The sequence below is a fragment of the Solea solea genome, chromosome 7 (assembly GCF_958295425.1).
Source record: "Solea solea chromosome 7, fSolSol10.1, whole genome shotgun sequence".
NCBI lineage: Eukaryota > Metazoa > Chordata > Actinopteri > Pleuronectiformes > Soleidae > Solea > Solea solea.
Genome location: NC_081140.1, coordinates 5,669,803 through 5,683,278, shown reverse-complemented (window position 1 = coordinate 5,683,278; position 13,476 = coordinate 5,669,803). Strand labels below are relative to the sequence as shown.

Here is a 13,476-nt window from a genome sequence, read left to right as displayed (position 1 = left end):
TTTCCATCATTTATTCAACTCTGCGATGACTTCCGTGTGATGAAATCCTCGTCAGGGCAAAGGAGGCTCCGGAGTCTTAACTTTAACTAATACAGATGTGAGCTCAGTTTCATCTTAACTGGGGTTAAAAAAAAAAACATACACCCTTTAAAGTAGAGTATATGTTTGCCTGTGGTTTTGGAAACTGTAAGCTGCCAACGCTGAGCATTTAAATGCAAACCTCCCTCCTAAATAAACTTGTAAAATAAATGCTAAAAAGCTTTTAAAGATCTACGGTGACGTAGTTTGCACTCAAACTAAACAAGGCTTCAAAGAAGCTGTTTTTCAGCCGCAGTCGCCCCACTACTACAGTATAGAGCTGCAATGCTTTCACTGTACGGCTGCTAAACATCGGACTGTCCAGCTGAATCAAAAACCAACACTTTACAATAAATGATCCACTGGAGAAACTGTCATATTATGACGAAAGGCTCTGCAATTAAAAATCAAGGTGAGGCCAATTTGTTGGCTGGAATGTAGAGATGGCAGGACGAGCACCTCAGCATACAGCGCACTGCTCTGTCTCACACACAGAGAATTATTAGATCATGAGTTATGCTGATGGTCAGGTCCTGGTTCATGTCAGCACCTCTTTCTCTATCTTTCTCTCAGCTGTTGATGCATTTCAAGGGAGGCTCTTCCCACAGAGCGACCACTCAAATCGACAAATCACCAAACAGCTATTGTGAAATTAATTATGATCATGGTGATATGTATTAGCTGTTCAAAAGTAGTTGTAGTTAGTCTTAGTTAAGTTACTCTCTAACCTGGTTCCTATTGAAGCACATTTCTGCTACTGCAGATCGCACATGTGAGTCGTCCTGTTTGCTGACAAATGGCTTCCATTCATTTCAATATGGCATAAAAATCAATTGTCAGACTCTTGAAACTTGAAGCGTGTTTAATTTTTGTGATCCATCACAGTAAACATCAAGTCTGCATCAGTTTCTTTCCCACGTCAATTCTTACATTTCAAGATAATCCATTAATGGGAAGAAAAAAAACATTTAAGCCAGTTGCTTCCTGGAATGAAAGAAAAAGGTACATCCTATAATGTCATTTGCAGCAAATGTGATATAACATGCGAGAGGTCACATATGGAAACCATAAAAATTAAGTCCATATACAAGAAAGACTGTCTGGATTATCCTGCACAGTCCGATACATTCTTGAACCACACATAAGTCATGGGGAGATGGTCAGGGCGGATGGTGCAGGAATTTAATACTGGAGACCAGGTTTTGCATCCTGAGTCTAACATGTGGGTAGGTTTAAGCAACAGAAACGACTGGGGGCTTAGTAAAATATTAATAAAGGTTTTAAGGTTTAAATGATAAATATGAGTGTTTAAACAATGCCTGAAATGTGTGATAACATCACAAACATATTATGTGAACAAACTGAATTTCATCATGAATAACTTCTGACGCTATAACACAGAGAATACCGTTTTGCACACACTGTAGTTTATATCATGGAAATAACAATAACTGGATTAATACACAGGCAGAAATAAAACTCCGGGACTGTTTGCAGATTTTGGGGCCTGAAGGTCTAATACATAAGCCTTGTTTCCTTAAAGTAACACAGGGTTTCTGGGTCAGCAAGTCTGCAGAGGTCAGCGAAGGTGTATATAATGTTATAGGTTTCTTTATCCACCCATGACCATGGCGGTACACGCGGACGCTATGCGGACATCCGGACGCAGCCCAAACATTTGTAACCCCGTGGACTGTACGTGTCGGCTTCACATGCTCCAGGAAGACAGTATATTGGTGTGGAATGGAATGTGGGATCAACTGCACATGTGTGGAACACTAGACCGACATTTAGTGTGCACGGAACCGTGGGCACATGCAACTCTCTGCTGACACGGAATGTGGAATGCATGGAAAGGGCCACTAGAGTTTCTAACCGGGGTGTTTTTACAACCTTCTGTGCCTAACTGATCATAAAAATGAAGGGTTGTTGTTGCAGGGTGGTTTTTGTGGCCCTGAGCTATTACCTGATTTACCTACCACTCTGTGACGCCCCAAGCTGCTGCTGATCCTCTGATTCTGTTCAAGCTTCAGCCTTTAATGTGGATGAGAGAGCAGTAGTGGACTGCACTTGGGACCAGCCATATCTGTTCAAAACACAAAACAGTGTTTGAAACTTATATATCATTATTATGGGTATTAATACAGATCAAATGAGGCAAATATGGCTTTGTTTTAGGTACAAGTTTACACCAACAATCTCACTCACTAGTTTTTGTCGGTCAAATCACGAACAGGGCTTTAAAAGACAGTGGAGACACGTTGAAATTTATGTTTTCCAACTTTCCACATAAAACTCCAGTCACTCTCATTACAGAGAAGCTAGGTTTAAGCCTGTTATGGAACACAAGTTAACCAAGCTGAGTACGTACATCCAGTGAGAGAACCTAGTGCTTGCAGTCCATCTGGAAGTCATTGAGGGGAGATCTGGCCATTCCTCTCTCCCCTGCATCGCACTGCCCTTCCTTACTGTCGTCCCATAATCCCTTGTAACAGCCGCTTGGGTTTGGCTGGCCCATTTCGACACACTGAGGGGCTTAACTTGGCCATCTTGTAAAAAAGAAATGACTCGCTTTTTTCAGCAAGTCGCTCCAAAAAGACACTTTAAATATCTGAGGGGGATTTAATATCAAGTCCATTAGGGCTTTTCTGGAGCCCTGTAAATAGTCAATTAGTGGATAATTCTGATTTGATCCACATGCAGAAAGATCTGGCATGAAAAGGACAAGGGAAGTCGGGCGGTTTCTCATTTAGCTTTACTTCAGGTGCCACAGGCACAGGGTGACATTGTTGAGGTACTGAAACTGAACATGTTGAGATGTTTTAAGTCTCCTTACTTTTATTCCTTCATGAAAATGATTCACTGTTTACAGGAGGCCCGAACACAATACTCTCAGATGGATTACCAACAGTGGACAGAAGAGTGGGATGCTGGAGGACTGGGCCAGAAGGGCACGCTTCTCTATTAGGGGGGACAATAAAACGTGTTTGTGTCCCTTGATCAAACATACAGCTGTTGGCAGCAGAATAAACCAAAGCTAAAATCATATTATTAAACAGAATCCCTACATTTCAAAGTGGCTTTGGATAAAAGCATCTGTAAAATAATCATTACAATGCGGTCCTGTATTAGACATTAAGGCAAGAAAAACAGACCTTTAACACTTAAAAAGAGCATTTGATATCAGACAGATTCCTCAGTACTGATGTCACAACAGCAAAGACACAGCACGAAAGTGAGTGTTGTCTTTGGACTTCAAATAATCTTTGATGTGGGACATAATAACACAACATATCAAACCCAAATTTCTATCAAACTCAAAAGGATACAGGTACACTACAACAGGGTTTCTCAGTCCTGGTCCTGTGGACCCACTGCCCTGCATGTTTTAGATGTTTCCCTGCTCCAACACACCTGATTCAAATAGTCAGCTCATCAGCAAGCTCTGCAGAAGCCTCATTACGACCCATGTATTTGAATCAGGTGTGTTGGAGCAGGGAAACATCTAAAACATGCAGAGCAGTGGATCTCCAGGACCAGGACTGAGAAACCCTGCACTATAACACATAAGCACACATATGTGGCCCATTCATACAATTACAGGCACCATACTGTAGATTTTACATTCATAAAAAAACAAAAAGCTGGGAGAATTGAGGAAAGAGACTGTATATAAAAATGGACGTAGTCTTGGGTCCAGAAAGTGAAGCGAATGTGGAGGTAACTGAAAACTGCATCTTCATGAACGGCTCATTTTTGGTCCCATTTAGAGTCAAAAAGACAACAAAGCAATGGACGTACAGAGGCATGGACACCTTGTGATTGACAGCCAATTATAGTTAAATAGTTGCAGGTTTAGGTGGACATGCAGTGGACGGGCTCTCATTCAGGTCCACCCCACTCTTCCAATGGCGCCGGACAAAATACTACAGGATATAAATACGAGAGGTCACAAACCAATGGATGATTTCACGGTGGGCAATTAGTTATCGCTGACTGATACAGTATGTATTGGTATAAGTGTATAAGTGTCAGGGTTAGGGTTAAGCCACAATTTGGATGAAATAATGTCCACTTATGTACGACAGCAGGGCTGTGTTCATATAGTTTGTTTAGGTAAACAACAAAAACTGCATTCACAAGGCAGAAAAACAATAATCACACTTGTGGATATTGTTCAACGCTAATAAATAAATGTACAGCAGTTTAACTGACGTGTTTCAGTGCATGGATTTCCTCAGCCACGCACTGAGGAAATCACTGACAGCGCGGTCATGTGATATCCTAAATCCTGCAACAATCACTCGCCTATACGAGTTAAATAAAGACTGACAGTATCATCATCCAGTGGGAAAGAAAGTCACATCTGATAGCAGCGAAGCAGAGTCCAAACCACACCTGATCCTTTTCCTATCCATTACCATATTTAGAAGTTCCACTTCCCCCCACATTTGTCCACAGCAGCAGCAGCAGCAGCAGCAGCTGGATATACTTGATAACCTGCACCAGAGGATCCACAAATCATCTGGTTCCTAATAAGCAAAATCTGAGTTGGGAACAGATAACATTCAGTTTGATGTGATCTGGGTAATGTTCCATGTTGCTGCAGCAGGTTTAAGGTGCATCTACTGTGTCTAAGACACAAGTGGACCAAGGCAGTCACATTTATCACTTAAAAACTATTCAACTTAGTATTTAACATATCATCAGTCGTAAACAGCCCCTTGTTTTCCCCCAGTGGCCTTACATTCTTACATGTCTGTATCTGTCTGATATTTGAATACTGTCATTAAACTATTAAATATGATTTACTGGAATCTCGACATTTGAAAGGTTTGTAACTACTGACCCAACAGAATGTCACACAGTTTTAACAGGTCTGTAAATAAGTTAAGCATTATGTGTAACTAATTACTGTTGTTACCAGTGACATAAATGTTCAAAATGTACAACTAAATATTTACTTTGAAAGCTTTTGTATGGGTTTTTCTTTGTGTTTGTTGTACCCAAAGAACCATACATGCTAGATTTTGTTATTTATCATTTGGTAATACACAGTTTAAAGAGAGGTAAGAGTAAATGTCAAATGACGACAATTATTTTTTTTTTTTATTTCTCCTTTATTTAACCAGATAAAAGACTAATTTCATCATGTATGACACGTAATAAGTAAATAAGAAAAGTAAAACTCATGTAGATTGTAAAGTGGACTTTAAAAGTCAAGTGTGAAGTGCATAAAACACTTAACTTTAATGATAATGTTTTTTCCAGAGCAGTTTTTGTGTGTTAGTGGACAGACCCTGCTTCCTTCTGCTCTTTGCTAACATTCTCTGTTACAAAGTGAAGCAGCCCAAATGCTACATGCTAATAATAGCTAACTTTAAAAACAAAAACCAAAAGCCTTCACTAATGATTAAGGCAGATCATTAGTCATGAGCAAACGCCTGCCTTGCCATCATCTAAAAGCCAGTTAGGAGACGCACCCTTTGGTTCCCTAATTATTTCCTTTACCCGTTCAGCCCTCTTTCACTTCTGGCTGGAGCCTATTTGATGTCTGGCTTTTTAGACAAAGCCACAAACTGCCCCCTTTCACCTCCACTCCGACAAGATTCATCTCGGCTTAGTGGCTCTATTGAGCGATCGTGCCCGTGGTTAACAGAGTCAAAGGAAAGGAAACTTCCCCAGACTTACACAAGTCCTGAAAGGTCCCTGCATTTCAGGATCGTGTGTTTATGTTTACCCACAATTACAGAGGGAGAGGGTTCCTTAAGTTGTTTTTCACTTCCAACTGATGGACAGAAGAGAAAAAAAAATGGAGAAGTGTGACAGTGATTTCCTGCTGTGCGTTTGGGGAGGAAGTATGACATCAGTACACACACACACACACTGTACAAACAGGCTGTGGAGACGTGGGATTGCAGGTTAGTGGTTTGCAATGAGACAATGAGGCTTGGAGGTGGGAGAGTGTCCTGTTGGAGCACCTCTACCCTCTACTGGATGAAATGTGTTATATCAAACAGGCCTCTCAAATATCAGAGTCAAGTATCTGCACTTGACTAGGTTTGTCACTAATGTCTCATTACCCATGAATAACGCCGTATCTAGTTATTCAGGGCATGAAAAATGTATATTGTATGTTCTAATTGCTGTGTTGAAATAAGTAAATAACAAGTGCTAAATGTAGTCATGTGATGGCAGACATTTAAAAATCATTCCCCACTGATGACTAACGGGTAAAGGGGTCAACCAAAAAAAAAGGAGAATTCAGTTTTGTTAGTGTTGTGATATTAAAAGACAGAACTTTATGAATGTTTTCAAAAGCAATTGTTCTTTTTATGTGTAGGTAGATTGAATTAGTCAGTTGACTAATTGGGAAGAATGTGACTTATTCATGTAACTTTACATGTTTTTATATTCGTAGAAAGTTGATAAATGCACTACAACTTTATTTATTCATCCAAAAATGCATTGATAATTTTGCAATTATTTGTATCACGTATTTACTATTTAGTTTATACATTATTTGGTTTGAAATATACTAGTGTACTGCAGTGCAGACTCAAAATACAGATTAGAAAGTGTTTTTTGTGTGTCATATGTCATTTTTATTGATAAGTTTTGTCAAAAAGAAAACTGGACTCACATATCTCGGCCAAACTGTTGTCTAGCCAGAGAAAAACCCAAATCACTCAATAATGCTTTACATTAACTCCTTTGGGCTGAGTTCATTTATGTGGCGACTACTGTTTATACTTCTACCATGAATTCTTTCTTTGCAAAAAAAAAATTATAAGTGTTTATAAGTGCTTTTATTTCACCCATATACTACAAGTAGGCTGTTGTGTCACTGTGCAGTAGTTATTTTCACACTCTTATCGCTGCACTTTGAGAGAATAAAACTGCCAGCTCTGGCTGCTTTGCCAGAACGAACACCTTTGCAGCCACTCTGGCAACAGTCCATCCAGACCAAGTAAAGGTGGGACTGACAAACATCTCTCTCCCTCTGAGATGTTTGTCCTCCACTAAATCTGTAACCACAATGCTCAGAGCCGGCTCCTTAAAGCTGCGTCTTTAGCTGTCGGCCTGGTCCGGATCAAGTATTTAGTGCGGTTTATCGGGGATCACATGCTGCTGACGGGCAGCTTCTCAGAAGGAGGAACAATCCTACTGAAGGTGATTAAGTATCTAAAGAAAGGCTGGGTGAGAGGCAAGAGACAGCTAAGTTCATCATTTTGCACGCTCGATGTAAAAGCCATACAACCTTGCATTTCATCGACTCTTCCTAACCTTCACGGTTTCACAGAACCATGAAGCTGGACCTTTTCACCATCTTCACAGTGGCGTTCACTTATCAGAGCAGTGTCTGCACTTCCTTGCTCCTCCGGCATCACATGACCAAACAGCATGTCAGTGTTTAAGCAAAAAACAACAAGATTTTAAAGTCCTAAGATCATTACTTCTGGGTTTTTAAATGTGTTCTACTCAATAATTTGACCTCACTTGACAACCACATATTTGCCATCAGTAACTGCTACTGCACATACAGGCAGACATATAACACTCTCATAAAGTGCTGCTGGAATCAAAGAATGCAGGAGTCACATGGGTCATGGAGCGACAGATATTTCCAGCATTGAATCCTATTTATTATTTGCAGTGTTTCCCAGACTAAGTTGATAAAATAACATTATGTGACCTCCCATTTCACATGAAATGCAGAAAGTAGTGATATTGTTCAGTCAGATTACAGTTAGCTCACCTCAGGTGGATTAAAAGAAACAATTTAATTGTGGTTTATTGTGGTTTAATTGTGGTGATGCCTGATTCATCATCACTTACACTTATTTTCTATTCATAAGAACCTGTTGTTAGTAACCACTCCATAGTTCGATTTAGTCAGTTGGAAGTTCTTTTAAAGGTTTCTAATCCCCAAAACCTTGCTTTGATTAGTCTAATCCACGGTTTCTCAGTCCTGGTCCTGGGGACCCACTGCCCAGCCATGTTTTAGATGTTTCCCTGCTCCAACACACCTGATTCAAATGGTCAGCTCGTCAGCAAGCTTGGCAGAAGCCTGATAACAACGCATTTATTGGAATCAGGTGTGCTGGAGCAAGAGAACATCTAAAACATGCGGGGCAGTGCGTCCCCAGGTACAGGACTGAGAAACCCTGGCGTAATGGATCAAGTCATCAAAGCACATTAAAGGTTAATGTTTTCCAAACATTAAAACAGACTAAAATGGATAGTTTCTGGCATCAAATGTGTCTCAAATCTCTTTATGGCACTGACTGGAGAGTGTGAGCATAGCACGTCTACGTCCATGTGAATTTTGTCATAAGGCACAGAGTGTGGAATATCAAGTCTCCTCGAATCTCATCAGTTTGTCACGCGCTCCATCCTCTCGTGTCTCCCCGTGGGTTAGTGTGAGTGTGACTGAGTGGACAGCAGAGTGGAGACAGGTGTCCTGTTGTCAGGGCAGAGCCTCACCAGCTGCATCTCATCCTGTAATCGAGACTTGGACAAATACCCAGCTCTGCCACAAGCACACAGTCAGGCTGCATTCAAGCTATGGTAGGTCATATTTTGCCAGGTGACATTTTATTAGTATTTGCACAATAAGTGTTTTACAACTTATTGGTTTTGTGTCTGAATATTAAAATTCAATATTTAAAATACAGCCCTCTGCTGACTGTGTAATAGAATACAGGATTCAGACACTTCCACATGGGCTTCAATCTGTAGACTCTGGGACAAAATCCCCTTTTACATACAGTCTATGGTGAAAATAGGAAATTAATCTATACTTTGCAGCAACATTGTTCAAATTAAATTCTCTTAAATAATCTAATAATTATAATAATTAATAATAAAATAATAATAATAATTTTTGGCATTAAAATGTATCTTAGATGCGTCCTGGCTGTGACCACATGTGATTGGTTCTCACAAAGTCGCGTTCACACATGTAAAATGTGAGGATTCATGCACTAACAATTGCTTGACAAGGCCATGTCCTCTCTTGGGTCAAGTAGCTGAGGTGTAAAAAACCAGACCCGGTCCTTGTGATACAACACAAGTTAATCTGGACACCTGGTGTCCTTACAGCAGGTGTTGGATTACTTTTCCAGGGCGTAACCCTGCCGGCTGGCCCGTGTCCTGCAAACTGAGCGTACCGTAAGAGGACTAAGCACAGGTAAGAAAAGGTAAACTTAAGGATTTAGGTCCTCAGCTCTGACTCCAAAGAGTCTTAGCAGGTGATTTGTGGCTCATCCTCTCTGGGCTTAGGCTGTGACGATCTGCCAAAGCCTGGCCATCAAATCAGGTCTCTACTTAACGCGGCACAGCCAGGTTGATCAGGGAGATGGCTGAAGAATGGGTCACACATCCTGTTAAAGTAGCTGTTTGAAAGGGTATTTAAAGGGTGATCCCATTACATTGGATTGAAAACTGCATAATGTGTTCCAAAACAGCTACAGGAAGGATTCTGACAGCAGCTTTTGGCAGGAAACATTCACAGGACACATGCTAACACATATCAGGCTTGTTTTTGTCACGTAGGAGGGAGTAAACTTCAGTGTTGGCCGAATACAACACATTTAATTATCTGGCTATTTGCTTCGCTCACACTTAATCTCTGTTACAGGATGATGACGTGGAGATGCACAAATAAACTCAAAGTGATGTCAGATAAGGTGTGTAACTAGATTATTCCATTTGGGGGATTTAGGTTGTGGCCCAATTTGTTAACTTCTTTCTTTAATCACACCAATCGCAGCAAGTGTGCGCTTCACAGTACAGTCAGCCATCCTGAGATGAGACTTCCATCTAAAACAGGGGTCTCACACATCGAGTCTGGTCAGGAGGGGGTCGGTCAAGTGATCAAGTGAAAAAGCCAGATTATAAATTATATCTGGATATTCCTTCATGATATTGACGATATTTCATAGAATTTCAAAATAAAAGTATTAGCTTTGATATGGCGTTAGATATCATTGACAATATAAATGTATTAATAATGCAAAATTAATTCAGAAACATCCACTCTTTATAACTTGATATGAAGTGTTGGGCCGCATAAAATCAATTGGAGAGCCGCATGTGGCCCCTGGGCCGCGTGTTTGAGACCTTTGTACTAAAAGCTTTGGCGATAGTCACTTTTCTATGGGTTTTAGGGAAGTTGTAAGGGAAGAAAAGGTAGCAGAAAAGGTTGCATAGGCAAAATGAGACTCACATGGAGGCGATTTCCTGACACTTTGGTCAAGACACAGCTTGGAAATGCAAAAACATGTCCCTTAATTGTGATAAAAGTCGTCAACAAACGTCCACTACTCTTGCTAAACCACAACGGTGAGAATCTTCATGTTAACAGTTCCACACTGCAGATGTACAGGATAAATTGTGTGTCAATGATAGCTACAGACAGTAGGAACAAAGAATGCAGGGTTAGAAGTTCGAGTGTGTCTCTAGTGGAACGGTCTTTAGTAGACGCACTTGTATGGACCAGCAATCTGTCCTTTATCACCACAAAGTGTTTGTTTAGTATCTTGTCATGAAGCCCTCGGCCTCTGTCATGAGGCATTGAAGGCTTAACAAGCTGAGTGATTTTCATCACCAGGGACAGGAAGGGTGGGCAGAGCCATGCCAGGCTCATCCTGAAAACACCTTCACAACTACTTCCTGCATAACAGAAGCAGAGATGCATGAGATTTGAGCTGCGTTTTTTTTTTTTTTTTTTAATCTCAGTCATTCAAAACAAGCAGTTGGATGAAAGGGTGTGTCGCGTGAGGAAATCACTAATTGCTTAAAGAGCACAAGCACAGGGCCATGGTTTGCTATCGCTGGCACTCATCTCACAGAGACACATACAGCCCAAGCAATGACTAGCAACATCTGTGATCGCATAAACAACATCCTGATATAATTACACAGTCAGGAAGTTAACACAAGACAGTATGTCTGCAGCTCTGCACCACTCTGACTGCAGGTTCCCTGAGGTGTAGTCCAGTCTGTGCATCCTCCTCACAGACAAATGTCTGCCTGTGCTGGGAGATAGTGATGAAGATAACCACTGGTGGAGGAAGAAATACTCACATCCACTCCTACACTAAAAATATTACTCACTGTGTAAAAAGACTACATTATTATCTTATTATTGTTGACAGATGTTAGGATGGAGCTAAATCTCTACACTGTATCCTGTTGGGTGGTTTAACACAGTGGTCAGTAATTCTGGGGGAGCTGTTCAGACCTGGTATTACCATCTGTCCTCAATAATGCGACTGCATGTGGATAACACCATGTATCAGTGTTCACACCCGGTGTGAAAATTCTTCCTGGATGTGATCAGATCTGGCATCTTCACCCTTTATTCAGACACACATTGACGTCATGTCTGTTTGCAAAAAATACAAATGATGCTTTTAACACGTCTGACTGTGCTGATGCGTCTGCGTCGTGTTTGTTTGCCTGTGTGACAGAGAGAGAGAGAGACAAACTGTCACTACTATAACATGAAATACGTATTTATTAATTCATTAATATTGTGTGTGGCAGCGGCCTTAAATAAATGAATGTGTGGGCACTGATTAGTGTAAGAATACTGAGAAACTGCAGCGAGTCAGATGACCTGAGCTGAGGAGGAGGTCTCTAAGGCATCCTGAGGACAGACTGCATTTAAGCATGCTCTGGAATGTGGACACATGTCCTCAAACCACCTCTATACGTGGTTTTGGTGATCAGATTTGAGGATGAATGCAGGACGCACTGGGAGCATTCAGACCAGTACTTAACAGATGTTAGTACCAGGTCTGAATGGGGTCAGACCTGTGTCATCAACCTGTTGATTTTCTTTCCACATGTGAGGCGATTATGACGGATTCAAGTATCAGTTGTGGCAATTCAATTCACAGCAATTTACTGGAATTATTATGATGTGTTTAATATCCTCTGGGATTATGGGGATCTCAAGTCTCCAGCCCTGTATGAAGCCCTGGTTTAACTTTCTGCACAACGATGCTTTCTATTTCATACAAAGATCAAGGAGAAAGTCCAGTACATGCAAATCCAGTATTCTATACAGAACAGTTTCTGCAGTGTCGGTATCAGTCGGTATCGGTCCGACACGGGTCAAAATCCCTGGATCAGATAAAAATGTCAAATCGGATACAATCCAAAACTCCTATGCAGAGACTATAAAAAATGTAAATAAAAATCAGCAAAAGCTGGGAGAACAATATTTGTTACACAGTTACACATTTACATAGTTGATAAATGGTCTAAAATGACTGTATCGGACTAATATCAATATCGGTAGATACTCAAGTTTGTGATAGGTATCCATATATACATATATATACATGTATAGTATAGTATAGTATAGTATAATTAAGGCAAAATGTTGTCTAAAATAATGTTCAGTACTTCAGTAATTGTGTTTTATAACTGTTAAATAACTTAAAGACACATCTATATTGTGTGTACCCTTTTAAAAATGAAAACACAACTTAGTGTAACCTTGCAAGGAACATGCACTTTCAATTACGTACATCTGTGAGGAATACTCAGGTTAAACTCCACTTGTCTGGTTGTCACAACAACTCTAACAACATCCTGTTTGGTCTGACTGACTTCACAGCTCTTAATCCCTCTATAAACATTTTAATTTTAGTTATATGTCACTTGAAAAAAAAAATGGACCGCATGTTAAACAATTCATTCCAGACATGAATATCCCACAAGTACTCCTAAGTACCCTGTTGTTTGAGGAGTACAGTATGTTTTTATATATTGTTGGTGTCCATCATGACATGTACCTAAACTTTACAGTCAAAATAAAGCTAAAGCTAAAGAATAGGATTTCAGCTCTGGAATAAGCTTGTTTATTCCATTATCTAAAATGTTTCAATTATTTTGAAGAGACAGCTTCTCTTCTTTCAGCTGGTGTCTGGAAACTACAAGCTACACAAGCTACAGTGCCCCCTACAGGCCTTTAGAATTGTATCAGGAGAAAGGAGAGAGTCCAGAGCTGTTATTTTATAGCATGCAGGATGACGGAAGCTGAGGTGAAAGGAGTGGTCAACAGTTTGTTTCCCACAGCACAACAACACTTCATTTTAATACCATGACTACACACATTTGTTAAAACATGCAACTGTGACCATAATAAAAAATCTCTTTCAATCCTGACAAAATTGATTGTGAAGCCTCGGGTTTAGTAGAGCTGCAACTACCGATTAATTTCATAATCGATTAATGCGTTGATTATTTTCTCGATTAATCAAATACTTGTTTGGTCTGTAAAACGTCAGAAAATATTGAAAAATGGCGATCGGTGTTTACTAGACCCGGAAATGATGATGTTCTCAAATGTCTTGTTTTGTCCACACGCTATAATTATTC

General features: G+C 40.2%; 1 protein-coding gene across 1 annotated transcript in view; it reads right to left on the bottom strand.

Moving 5' to 3' along the window:
• Positions 1-1,504: 1,504 nt before the first annotated feature.
• Positions 1,505-13,476, bottom strand: part of LOC131462882 (uncharacterized) — a 33,796-nt gene continuing 21,824 nt past the window's right edge. The window contains exon 6 of the mRNA XM_058634435.1: positions 1,505-2,164. Coding sequence (XP_058490418.1) covers positions 2,108-2,164 — 57 coding nt within the window. The 3' untranslated portion in view covers positions 1,505-2,107. The remainder of the gene's footprint in view (positions 2,165-13,476) is intronic.